Source organism: Muntiacus reevesi, chromosome 5 (genome assembly GCF_963930625.1).
Source record: "Muntiacus reevesi chromosome 5, mMunRee1.1, whole genome shotgun sequence".
NCBI lineage: Eukaryota > Metazoa > Chordata > Mammalia > Artiodactyla > Cervidae > Muntiacus > Muntiacus reevesi.
The window spans coordinates 101,321,894-101,335,719 of record NC_089253.1 but is presented as its reverse complement, the minus strand read 5'-3'; the positions used below and the strand labels follow the sequence as shown (position 1 = coordinate 101,335,719).

Sequence of the window (13,826 nt, the reverse complement as noted above, 5' to 3'; positions counted from 1 at the left end):
CAAAACTCATGACAAGTCGAAATCCTGGATTAAGGAGACAAACGATAAAATATTTTTTAGCAAGCCAATACTTTTAGATCTAGTAAAATCACACACCACTGCAATAAGTTCATATCCCTGTAAATTTAAATTCAGTTCTATACAAGTCATTCTTCTTCAATTCTATTATCCCTTCCTCAGCAAAAAGATGCAATGAGTAACAAAGAGCATGAAAGAGAAGACTCATTATGTAACCAAAGAGTATTTTAGTACATTGCCATAAATTAGCAAAACTTCCCTGTACAACTGAGTCCAAGTAGCCAGGATATATGATCATCAAATGACAAAAACCAAAAACTTAACCAATGAGTTAAACCAACGATGTTTAAACAAAAGCATTTATCTATTCAATTTTATCACTGGCAAACTACGTATCTCTAATATTGACTTCAGCCCATTTTAACATAGATACTTTCCAGGTAGTTCCTTACCATTGAATTTAGGGGTTATTTTAAATTGACCTCAAGAATTCTCTTAACAAAAACTGCAACTATGAAGAGGCAGCTGAAAAGTCTTGTCTTAGTTCTTTCAGGCTACTGTATAACAGAATACCACATAGGTGGCTTACAAACAACAGACATTTCTCTCTCGCAGCTCTGCATGCTGGGAAGTCCATGACTGAGGCTCTGGCAGATGGCTGTCTCATGAGAGCTCACTTTCTAGACAGCATTTGTTCGCTGTGTCCTCACATTGCAGGAGGCACAAGCTAGCTAGCTTGTAGCACTTTGGCCTACATCTACACTGAGCCTACATAAACATTCAGAAATGGATCCTACAGCCTTAAATCAATTAGGATGCTATCTCTTCTGCAAAGTAACTTAGTAAGGAATCTGAATATAACCAAGCTTCAGATTTCTTTCTGATGAGAAATCTGCATTCATTTGAATCATTTGTCATTCCCTTATTTGTAACATGCTGTTTTTCTCTGTCTACTTTTAATATTTTCATTTTCCAGGTCTGAATCTCAGTTGGTCCAATCAGAGTGATAGTCACAACTTTTTGTTCCATGGTTAAAACACCAGAGCCTTTCTCTCAACCACCAGGTATAAACAAATCATTTAGCCTTACTTATCAATTTCTGCTGCTAATTTCTGTCTCCATGACATGGAGAAGATCAAAGCTGAGTAGTTTACAAAGAAATATTACCAGAGCCTAGATCAAACCACACCTCCAGTGTTTAAATCAGTAGGGGCTGGGTTGGGGTGGATCTGCCTTTTCCTGATGTAAAATCATTTTCACTTATAAGGCTGGTATTCCTACTATAAATCCTACTTATTCATGCATGTATTTATCATTTATTATACTGTAATAAACACTTTTACAGTACTATTACACTGATGGAGTTGATACGCTATTTTACTTAGAATTTTCACAAATTATAATTTAAAATAACTGTATTTAAACTGAGTAAGAAGGCATATCATATGAAAGAATGTATATATTAATTATTCTTTGATACCCAATAATTTATTCATTTGTTAAGCATTTATTGAAGATCTACTATACACCAAGTCATTGTTCAGTTGCTAAGCCATGTCCAACTCTGTGAACCCATGGACTGCAGGACGCCAGGCTCCCCTGTCCATCACCAACTCCCGGAGTTTACTCAAACTCATGTCCATTGAGTCAGTGATGTCATCCAACCATCTCATCCTCTGCCACCCACTTCTCCTTCTGCCTTCAATCTTTCCCAGCATCAGGGTCTTTTCCAATGACTTGGCTCTTCACATCAGGTGGCCAGGTATTGGAGCTTCAATTTCAGCATCAGTCTTTACAATGAATGCTCAGGGCTAATTTCCTTTAGGATTGACTGGTTTGATCTCCATGCATTCCAAGGGACTCTCAAGAGTCTTCTGCAGCACCCCAATTTTTTTTAAAAGTGATCATATTTTAATTATGCTAAAAATGACTAATACAATGAGCTTTAATTAGAAAAATTAAGATTCTAAATAAATGGCTAGGGAATTTCACAATGGGGGGTCAATGAAAATTTTTCTCTACATACAATATGATCATTATGCAGCACCCCAATTTGAAGCATCAGTTCTTCAGAGCTCAAACTTCTATACGGTCCAACTCTCACATTCCTACATGACTACTAGAAAAACCATAGTTTTGCCTATACAGATCTTTGTTGTTAAAGTGACGTCTCTACTTTTTAATATGCTGTCTAGTTTTGTCACAGTTTCCTTCCAAGGAGCAAGTGTCTTTTAATTTCATGGTTGAAATTAATGGGTAAACTGAGTACCACAGGTAAAGTGAGTACCCAGGCATAGTATCAGTCCTCAAACAACACAGAGACTGATTTTACATGTAGAGATACAAACAGAAGCTTAAGAACAAAAGTGGGAACTCTCGACAATAACTGTGAAGCTGGTGGCCTTGATCTTAGAAAATTAAGCTAATAAAATTTTCTGATTTTCATCTTAAAATTTTCATCATCACTTTTTCTCTTACAGTTTCTAAGAGTTCAATACAGTACCTGTATTTGATGGATCCAAAATTAACTGAAGAGATGGCCTATTTGTTTGTCTGGCTGAAATATTTCCAAATGAATGGTCTGAAATCTCACTGGAACTTGGACAATCAACAGGAAGGCTGCTTTGCCCCTTCTCCGAATCTCTCAAAATCTCTTCCATGGCTTTTTCCAGTTGTTCATTACCATTTGAAACTATCTACAGACAAAGGAAAACAATTCCTTAAAATCATACTATGGTCCTAGAGCTTAATAAAAATACTGCATTTTTAGAACATATTTAAATTTAAAAATAGTTACTGAATACCAAGAATTAGTTGTACCTAATTTCATGAGATATGACAGAAAATCCTGAGTTTAAAAAAACAAAAAACAATAGAGGACTATTAGTTTCAGAAAAGCATTCCCCAGAAACACCCAAGTAAGTTTCCAACTGTATTTGGTCTAAGATCTTACTTACAGAGATTTTTGGGTTTTTTTTCTTTTTTTATCTTTCAGTAACACATTCTAAAAATCAAGTAATCCTAAATTTATGTGTTTTAAAGAGAAAAATGGGTAAGTTTAAATAGACAACATATACTGTTAATATCATTTAAAAGGTCAAATGTTATGTTATTATAACATAAATATGTTTCTGATTTCTTTACAAATTTTGCTAGAGCGGCCAAGAAGTATCGGTAATTTCCTTATATTTGAGTTGGCTGACCTTTTTCTTAAAAGCAAAGTGAGACACACTAAGCATAAGTAAATAAATGCCTTAAGCACATTTATGTCAAAACAGAGTTAAATGAATTTAAATAGCTATTTAAATATAGATATTTCAATAAATTTAAAGGAATTTATTGACTATTTTAATGAAATTATAAAACTATATATCCTCAACATAATATAAAATGAGTACTTAATCATCTAATTTTTACAACATTAGATGTAAAATTTTTTATTAGATTGATATTTTATTAGATGAACATACTAACATACCTTTGTATCATAATTAATACTAAATACAAGTCATAAATAATATATAGCATTTGGGGCTAATTTCTCTCTCCCTATATCTAAAAGGTGGTTATGCAATTCCCATAGATGTATACCTGGGTTTGTTTGGTTTTGTTGATCATTTATAAATAAGAAAACAGTTTTCATTTGGTCAAAGACCATACATATATCTGTTTGCAAGAATAAAATATATATATCAAATACATACTTGAATTGGTACACAGCTTCAAAGAAAGACTTTTTTGATAACTCAAACATTAAGCTGCCTAATAAAAACGGAACATAAAAGTGAAAAATAAAAAGGACATCTAAATAAAAACTCAAATGACTAAAATTACAAAACATATACTTAAAAAATATTCAGACAAGTGTTAATCACACAGATAAATGCTACAAGCTGACTTAAAGCATAAAACTCATAAAGCAAAGTCTCTCAAGTGAAAGGAATACATGACTACATATTTAAATAAGTAATTTTTAAAACCCAGCAGCAAAAAAAAAAAAAAAAACCCAGCATCAGTAAGAGAGACAAAAGTATCCAGATAAATTAAACTGATGTAAGACTTAACCATTAAGTCTAACTTGCCAATTATCCTTTCTCTTCTTTTCTCCCTCCTATTTCTTCTTTCTGAATTCTAAAAGATAAACAACCAAAAATAAAAAACTTTAAAAATAACAAACCTAACAATTAGGTCTCTGGATAAATCAAACATTGATTCTATTCTCAAAGTGAGTACTTGAGAAAAAACTTTGGCTTGTATACACTTCATAAAATAAGTTGCACCTAGTTAAAAAGAATAATTTAAAATAATATCATTTGTATAAAAGGAAAAAATACCTTCAGTTCTGGTTTTTCATCATCTTTTGTAGAAGTATCACCTCCATGCTGAGGAACCAAAACAAATTCTTCACTGTTGAGTGTAGTCACAGAATCCGATGACCCACTAACCTTCTGTAATGAAGCTCTGACCTCCATTTCAGTTCTGCAAGCTTCTCTGTCCACATCCACCTGGTCAAAACCACTAAGATTAAGGGAAAAAAAAAAAAACTGGTAAACAAAAACATGAACTACTGAGTACCTGGATCAATATTTTTGAGGCCTTTAAACATGGTTCAGGCAAAGAATTCTGCTGGCTAGATAATCATCTCAAAATTAGGGAGTCTACCTTCTTGGACTGGGCCACATAAGAGAGATGTACCCTGAGTTTCCAGACTAAAAGAACCATATTGTTCCCTGAAAAACAAGACAAACCTGTCCATATCTCAACTAAAAGGATTTACTACTATTAGGCGCACTCTATACTTCTGAGAAATACTTTTTGTTCTTTTTAATAAATATGGGAAAAAAAAGAAAAACAAGAAATAAACGAGAAGTATGTACAAATTAACACACAAACAAAAATACATTCACTGCTGACTTTATAACCAAATCTAAATGTCTGCATAACTTATCTCCTCACACTAATAAGTACTGTACCTTAAAATATTTTTTCTGTGTCACTTAAGTTGACTGATTAATACAGAATTCAACATTCTAAGCCATGTATCTTTTCCTTTCCAGACACAAAACCACTTATCTATAGGAAGCAGAAAGTGGGGAGTGGGAGCGGGGGTAGCAAGGGGAGCAAAGCTTTCACATTGCACTCATACAGCAGTATTCAAATACCGTGTTCTATATTGCTTTCAATACTGTTTTCTATATAGATCTCTAGTAGCTCAGCTGGTAAAGAAACCACCTACAGTATAGGAGACCTCGGTTTGATTCTTGAGTCAGGAAGATCCGCTGGAGAAGGGATAGGCTACCCACTCCAGTATTCTTGGGTTTCCCTGGTGGCTCAGCTGGTAAAGAATCTGCCTGCAATGTGGGAGACCTGGGTTTTATCCCTGGGTTGAGAAGATCCCCTGGAGAAGGGAAAGGCTACCCACTCCAATATTCTGGCCTAGAAAAATCTATGGACTGTAAAGTCCATGGAGTCTCAAAGAGTCGGACACAACTGAGCAACTCACTTTCACTTCACACCACGGAAACTCAACATTCTCTATCACTTTTAGAAATCCAAATATTCACACAACTAAATTTAACTGAATATGTACACTATGTAAGTCACTATACTCCGCATTTTGGGTTACATGAATGAATAAGGCAAACAAGATGCCTCCTCTCTCCTGGAGCTTACAGCTAGTGAGGAAACAAGCAGGCAAGTAATGAAGGAAATCCCAAATCATTCAACAGGCTATGAAGAAAACACAACAGCCTAATATAACAAAGAGGAGCTGTAAGGAGTATACAGACAACTTTAAGGAAGGTAGTATTTGAACTGAAACCAGGAAGATTAAAAAAAAAAAAAAGAACCATATGTTAAACAATCTGCTCAGTGACAAAGGGGGTAATATGACAGAGAGGTAGGACAGGTTCAGTTCAGTATAGTTGCTCAGTCGTACCCGACGCTTTCCAACCCCATGGACTGCAGCACGCCAGGTTTCCCCGACCATCATGAACTCCCGGAGTTTACTCAAACTCATGTCCATTGAATCGGTGATGCCTTCACTCTTTCCCAGCATCAGGGTCTTTCCCAATGAGTCAGCTCTTCGCATAAGATGGCCAAAGTATTGGAATTTCAGCTTCAACATCAGTCCTTCCAATGAATATTCAGGACTGATTTCCTTGAGGATTGACTGGTATGATCTCCTTGCAGTCCAAAAACTCTCAAGAGTCTTCCACAACACCACAGTTCAAAAGCATCAATTCTTTGGTGCTCGGCTTTCTTCACAGTCCAACTCTCACACCCATACATGACTACTGGAAAAACCATACCCTTGACTAGACGGACCTCTGTGGACAAAGTAATGTCTCTGCTTTTGAATATGCTGTCTAGGTTGGTCATAACTTTCCTTTCAAAAAGTAAGTGTCTTTTAATTTCAGGTTTCAATCACCATCTGCAGTGATTTTGGAGCCCAGAAAATAAAGCCAGCCACTGTTTCCCCATCTATTTGCCATGAAGTGATGGGACAGGATGCCATGATCCTAGTTTTCTGAATGTTGAACTTTAAGCCAACTTTTTCACTCTCCTCTTTCACTTTCATCAAGAGGCTCTTTAGTTCTTCTTCACTTTCTGCTATAAGGGTGGTGTCATCTGCATATCTGAGGTTATTGATATTTCTCCCGGCAATCTTGATTCCAGCTTGTGCTTCTTCCAGCACAGTGTTTCTCATGATGTACTCTGCATAGAAGTTAAATAAGCACAGTGACAATACACAGCTTTCATGGACTCCTTTTCCTATTTGGAACCAGTCTTTTGTTCCATGTCCAGTTCTAACTGTTCCTTCCTGACCTGCACACAGGCTTCTCAAGAGGCAGGTCAGGTGGTCAGGTATTCCCATCTCTTGAAGAATTTTCCAGTTTATTGTGATCCACACAGTCAAATGCTGTGGTGTAGTCAATATAGCAGATGTTTCTTCTGGAACTCTCTTGCTTTTTCGATGATCCAACAGATGTTGGCAATTTGATCTCTGGTTTCTCTGCCTTATCTAAAACCAGCTTGAACATCTGGAAGTTCACAGTTCATGTACTGTTGAAGCCTGGCTTGGAGAATTTTGAGTATTACTTTCCTAGCATGTGAGATGAGTGTAACTGTGTGATAGTTTGAACATTCTTTGGGATTGGAATGAAAACTGACCTTTTCCAGTCCTGTGGCCACTGCTGAGTTTTCCAAATTTGCTGGCATACTGAGTGAAGCACTTTCACAGTATCATCTCTTAGGATTTGAAACACCTCAACTGGAATTCTATCACCTCCACTAGCTTTGTTCGCAAAGATGCTTCTTAAGGTCCACTGGACTTCGCATTCCAAGATGTCTGGCTCTAGGTGAGTGATGACATCATCGTGTTTATCTGGGTCATGAAGATCTTTTTTTGTATAGTTCTTTTGTGCATTCTTGCCACATCTTCTTTTTTTTTTATTTTTTTTTTAATTACTTGGAGGCTAATTACTTCACAACATTTCTGTGGGTTTTGTCATACATTGACATGAATCAGCCATGGAGTTACATGTATTCCCCATCCCGATCCCCCCTCCCACCTCCCTCTCCACCCGACTCCTCTGGGTCCTCCCAGTGCACCAGGCCGGAGCACTTGTCTCATCCATCACACCTGGGCTAGTGATCTGTTTCACCATAGATAATATACATGCTGTTCTTTGGAAACATCCCACCCTCACCTTCTCCCACAGAGTTCAAAAGTCTGTTCTGTACTTCTGTGTCTCTTTTTCTGTTTTGCATATAGGGTTATCATTACCATCTTTCTAAATTCCATATATATGTGTTAGTATGCTGTAATGTTCTTCTTCTTAATATCGTCTGCTTCTGTTAGATCCATACTAGTTCTGTCCTTTATTGTGCCCATCTTTGCATGAAACATTCCCTTGGCACCTCTAATTTTCTTGAAGAGATCTCTAGTCTTTCCCATGCTATTGTTTTCCTCTATTTCTTTGCACCGATCACTGAGGAAGGCTTTCTTATCTCTCCTTGCTATTCTTTGGAATGCTGCATTCAAATGGGTTTATCTTTCCTTTTCTCCTTTGCCCTTCACTTTTCTTTTCTTTTCACAGCTATTTGTAAGGCCTCCTCAGACAACCATTTTGCCTTTTTGCATTTCTTTCTCTTGGGGATGGTCTTGATCCCTGCCTCCTGTACAATGACACGGACCTCTGTCTGTAGTTCTTCAGGCACTCTATCACATCTAACCCTTTGAATCTATTTCTCACTTCCACTGTATAATCATAAGGAATTTGATTTAGGTCATACCTGAATGGTCTAGAGGTTTTCCCTAATTTCTTCAATTTAAGTCTGAATTTGGCAACGAGTTCATGATCTGAGCCACAGTGTGCTCCTGGCCTTGCTTTGTGCTCACTGTATAGAGCTTCTCCATCTATGGCTGCAAAGAATAAAATCATTCTGATTTTGGTATTGACCTTCAGGTGATGTACATGTGTAGAGTCTTCTCTTGTGTTGTTGGAAGACGGTGTTTGCTATGACTAGTGCATTCTCTTGGCATAACTCTATTAGCCTTTGACATGCTACATTTTGTACTCCAAAGCCAAATTTGCCTGTTAATCCAGGTATCTCTTGACTTCATAATTTGCATTCCAGTCCCCTCTAATAAAAAGAACATCTTTTGGGGGGGTTAGTTCTAGAAGGTCTTGTAGGTCTTCAAAGAACCATTCAACTTCAGCTTCTTCAACATTACTGGTCAGGGCATAGACTTGGATTACCATGACATTGAACGGTTTTTGCCTTAGAAACGAACAGAGATCATTCTGTTGTTTTTGAGACTGCATTCAAGTACTGCATTTCGGACTCTCTTGCTGACTATGATGGCTACTCCATTTCTTCTAAGAAATTCTTGCCCACAGAAGTAGATAAAACGGTCATCTGAGTTAAATTCATCCATTCCAGTCCATTTTAGCTCATTGATTCCTAAAATGTCGATGTTCATTCTTGCCATCTCCTGTTTGACCACTTCCAATTTGCCTTGATTCACGGACCTAACACTCCAGGTTCCTATGCAATACTGCTCTTTATAGCGTCGGACTTTACTTCCATTACCCGTCACATCACAACTGGGTGTTGTTTTTGCTTTGGCTCCGTCTCTTCATTCTTTCTGGAGTTATTTCTCCACTTTTCTCCAGTAGCATATTGGACACCTACCGACCTGAGATGTTCATCTTTCAATGTCCTGTCTTCTTGCCTTTTCATACTGTTCATGGGGTTCTCAAGGCAAGAATATTGAAGTGGTTTGCCATTCCCTTCTCCAGTGGACCATGTTTTGTTTTGTTTTTTTCCATTTATTTTTATTAGTTGGAAGCTAACTACTTGACAATATTGTAGTGGTTTTTGCCATACATTGACATGAATCAGCCATGGATTTACTGGACCACGTTTTGTGAGAACTCTCCAAGATAACCCGTCCATCTTGGGTGGCCCTACATGGCATGGCTCATAGTTTCACTGAGCTATTCTATTCAAGGCTGTGGTCCCTGTGACTAGTTTGGTTAGTTTTCTGTGACTGTGGTTTCTATTCTGTCTGCCTTCTGATGGATAAGGATAAAAGGCTTATGGAAGCTTTCTGATGGGAGAGACAGGTTGAGGGGGAAACTGGGTCCTGTTCTGATGGGCCATGCTCAGTAAATCTTCAATCAAATTCTGCTGATGGGCAGTGCTATGTTCCCTCCCTGTCGTTTGACCTGAGGCCAAACTATGGTGGAGGTAGTGAAGGTAACGGCGGCCTCCTTTGAAGGGTCCCACACAGGCACTGCCGCACTCAGTGCCTCTGACCCTGCAGCAGGCCACCGTCGACCCACGCCTCTGCTGGAGACTCCTGGACACTCACGGGCGAGTCTGGGTCAGTCTTTTGTGGGGTCACTGCTCCTCTCTCCTGGGTCCTGGTGCACACAAGGTTCTGTTTGTCCCCTCCAAGAGTCTGCTTCCCCAGTCCTATGTAAGTTCTGGTGGCTCTATGATGGGGCTAATGGCGACCTCCTGCAAGAGGGCTTAAGCCAAACCCAGGTCTGCGGCACCCAGAGCCCCTGCCCCTGCGGCCGGCCGCTGCTGACCCGTAACTTCACAAGAGACACTCAAGCACAGTTCTGGCCCAGTCTCTGCGGGGTCTCTGGGCCCTGGTGCGCACGAGGTTTGTTTGAGCCCTCTCAGCAGACAAGCAGACCAGTGCTGAAGAATGTAGGACCTTGTAACCATGGTAAGTCTGACCCATGCCAAAAATTCCCCCAGAAATGTTCTTTTTCTCTTTCTAATTAGGTTATTTTGTTCACTTCCTCATAAAAAAAAAAAAAGGCTGCAGTATCTCATTTTGCCATTAGGTGACACTAACACCATTACTCTCAGCAGAAAAGGAGAAAAAAAAATTACTTTCCGCTTCAAGTCACAATTGAAAGAATTACTTCCTAATATTACTGAAAAATCAAAGTTTCTAATAATATCAAAACAAAGAATAATTACTGCCATCTCCAAGGCCTAGCTCTCATTTATTTCTGCTAGGCATGTAAACATACTTCTTTTTTAAAAACCTTCAAGCACATTCATCTGTCCTCTAAAGGCATATCATGTGTGTGTGCTAAGTCGCTTTAGTTGTGTCCAACTCTTTGCAACCCTACAGACTGTAACCCACTAGGTTCCCTCTGTCCATGGGATTCTCCAGACAAGAACACTTGAGTGGGCTGCCATTTCCAGGTTATCTTCCTGACCTAGGGATCGAACCCATGTCCCTTATGTTTCCTGCATTGGCAGGCAGGGACTTTAACACTAGCACCACCTGGGAAGCCCTTGCATATTATATGTTTCTGAAAACGCAGTATGTACTAGCAGCCAAGTTTTTAACCATCCGGCTGCCCCATGAAAGCTTTATTGTCAAGACATTACACACTTCAGGTGTTCTTTCTATGGCCAATCCTTCTCCAAAACCTTTTCAGTTGCCAGTCTTCTACTTGACATTTAAATGTTGGAAATTCCCCAAATCCTGAGCTTTTTTCTCTGATTCTTTGCCACTCACTCTTATTGCCAAAGATTTAAATAGCATCTATATATTTTGAAAGTCTCCCAAATTTCTATCCCAACCCAAATGTCTCCTCTAAATTCCTGATTTTGAATCTGACTCTTTGATATTTTCATGTGGAATTCTATCAGTATCTTAAAGTGTGACCCAAGTGGAATTCCTAATGTCTCCTCCAAAATTGTTTCTTATTCAGATTTCCCATTTCTGAAGAACACCACCTTCTACTAAGTTGCACAAACAAAAAATCTGGTTATGATCCTTGATTCATCTCTGCTTCTTTGTTCCTCTCATTACCAAGTCATGTCAATCTCACTTTCAAAATAAACCCCACATCTATTTCTCCACATCCGTTTTACAAACCTAATCCAAGCCATGATCTCACCTATTATAACAGTCTCCTAACCCATCTCCTCCTTCCAGTTTTCTCCTCCCTAATCTACTAACTGAGCAGCCAAAGAAATCTTTTGGAAAGCTAAGTTGGATTACATTAAAGCTCCAGACTAAAATCTTTTCACTAAAATTCAAATAAAATCCAAACTCCCGGCCATGACTTAAACACCTGACACACCCTTGCCTCCGTCACTTTTTCATTACAGCTCCTTAGTCATGTAAAGTTTCTTTCCCACTTTAGGTCTTAGCATTTATCACCTGCCTTCATATGGCTGACTCCTACAGGGACACCTGCCATTCATAGACTCAACAAATATTTAATGAGTCCCTACTACATGACAGAAATTGTAATGGGAGCTAGAGACTAAATAGATAGTGAGATGAATGTAGGGCCAATTTTCTTAGACCTAACATTCTTACTGACGTGTTAAATAATACAGAAGAAAGTAAATTAAGATCATATATTGGAATAAGCACTGGAAAAGATGCTGAGAAGGTAGGAGGCAATATGGATCCAATCGACATTTGGATTTAATAATGATGAGCAAATCACGGAAAGAACTAGGGAGAAAGAACTTCATGTAGAAGAAACAGCAAATACTGGGCTGGATAAGAAGTTTGTTCGGATTTTTCCACAAGATATTTCGAACAATCTTCTTGGCCAATCCAATCAAACACCAAGATATAAGAGAAGGCTGGTTCAGTTTCCAGTGGGGTCACTGCTCCTTTCTCCTGGGTCCTGGTGAGCACAAGGTTTTGTCTGTGCCCTCCGGGAGTCTGTGTCCCCAGACTCAACTGCACTCATCTCACAGGAGTAGCAGCAAAGTAAGGCCGCAAATTCTCCAAGCTAGGCTTCAACAGTACATGGACCAAGAACTTCCAGATGTTCGAACTGGATTTAGAAAAGGCATAGGAACCAGAGATCAAATTGCCAACATCTGTTAGATCATAGAAAAAGCAAGAAAGTTCCAGAAAAACATCTACTTCTGCTTTACTGACTACACCAAAGCCTTTGACTGTGTGGATTACAACAAACTGTGGGAAATTCTTCAAGAGATGGGAATACCAGACCACCTGACCTGCCTCTTGAGAAATCTGTATACAGGTCAAAAAGCAACAGTTAGAACTGGACATGGAACAATAGACTGGTTCCAAACTGTGAAAGGAGTACATCAAGGCTGTATATTGTCAACCTGCTTATTTAACTTATATGCAGAGTACATCATGAGAAACACTGGGCTGGATGAAACACAAGCTGGAATCAAGACTGCAGGGAGAAAAATCAATAACCTCAGATATGCAGATGACACCACCCTTATGGAAAAAGCAAAGAGGAACTAAAGAGCCTCTTGATGAAGGTGAAAGAGGACAGTGAAAAAGCTGGCTTAAAACTCAACATTCAAAAACTAAGATCATGGCATCTGGTCCCATCACTTCATGGCAAATAGATGGGGAAACAATGGAAACAGTGAGAGACTTGATTTTCTTGGGCTCGAAAATCACTGCAGATGGTGACTGTAGCCATGAAATGTTTATAAAAGAAGCTTGCTCCTTGGGAGAAAAGCTATGACAAACCTAGACAGCATATTAAAAAGCAGAGGCATTACTTTGCCAACAAAGGTCCATCTAGTCAAAGCTATGGTTTTTCTAGTAGTCACGTATGATGTAAGAGTTGGACCATAAAGAAGGCTGATCAGTGAAAAATTGATGCCTTTGAACTGTGGTGCTGGAGAAGACTTTTGAGAGTCCTTGGACTTCAAGGAGATCAAACTGGTCAATCCTAAAGGAAATCAACCCTGAATATTCATTGGAAGGACTGATGCTAAAGCTGAAGCTCCACTACTTTGGCCACCTGATGTGAAGAACAGACTCACTGGGAAAGACCCTGATGCTGGGAAACATTGAAAGCAGGAGGAGAAGGGGATGACATAGGATGGGATGGCTGAATGGCATCACCGACTCAATGGACATGAGTTTCAGCAAGCTCTGGGAGTTGGTGATGGACAGGGAAGCCTGGGCATGCTGCAGTGTATGGGGTCACAAAGAGTCAGAGAGGACTGAACAACTGAAATGAACTGAGAGAGAGAGAAGTTGCTCACTCGTATCTGATCCCATGGACTGTAGCCTACCAGGCTCCTCCATACATGGGATTTTTCAGTACTGGAGTGGGTTGCCACTTAAGAGAAGGCTTACTGAGAAACAGAAAGGAGCTATCATGATAGCTTCAAAATAATGAGTATAGGTAAGAACACATTTGTCCCTCAGTATCCATGGAGAATTGATTCTTGGACCCACCACAGACACCAGAATCCACAGATGCTCAAGTATCATAACTGACATTACATATCCTCGATCT

At 38.9% G+C, this 13,826-nt stretch overlaps 1 protein-coding gene across 3 annotated transcripts in view; it reads right to left on the bottom strand.

Moving 5' to 3' along the window:
* Window positions 1-13,826, bottom strand: part of RABGAP1L (RAB GTPase activating protein 1 like) — a 657,985-nt gene that overhangs the window by 579,337 nt on the left and 64,822 nt on the right. For all 3 annotated transcript variants that reach the window (XM_065936086.1, XM_065936087.1, XM_065936089.1), the window contains exons 2-3: window positions 4,353-4,536; window positions 2,522-2,714 (exon numbers count right to left, since the gene is read on the bottom strand). In XM_065936086.1, coding sequence (XP_065792158.1) covers window positions 2,522-2,714; window positions 4,353-4,490 — 331 coding nt within the window. In that variant the 5' untranslated portion in view covers window positions 4,491-4,536. The remainder of the gene's footprint in view (window positions 1-2,521; window positions 2,715-4,352; window positions 4,537-13,826) is intronic.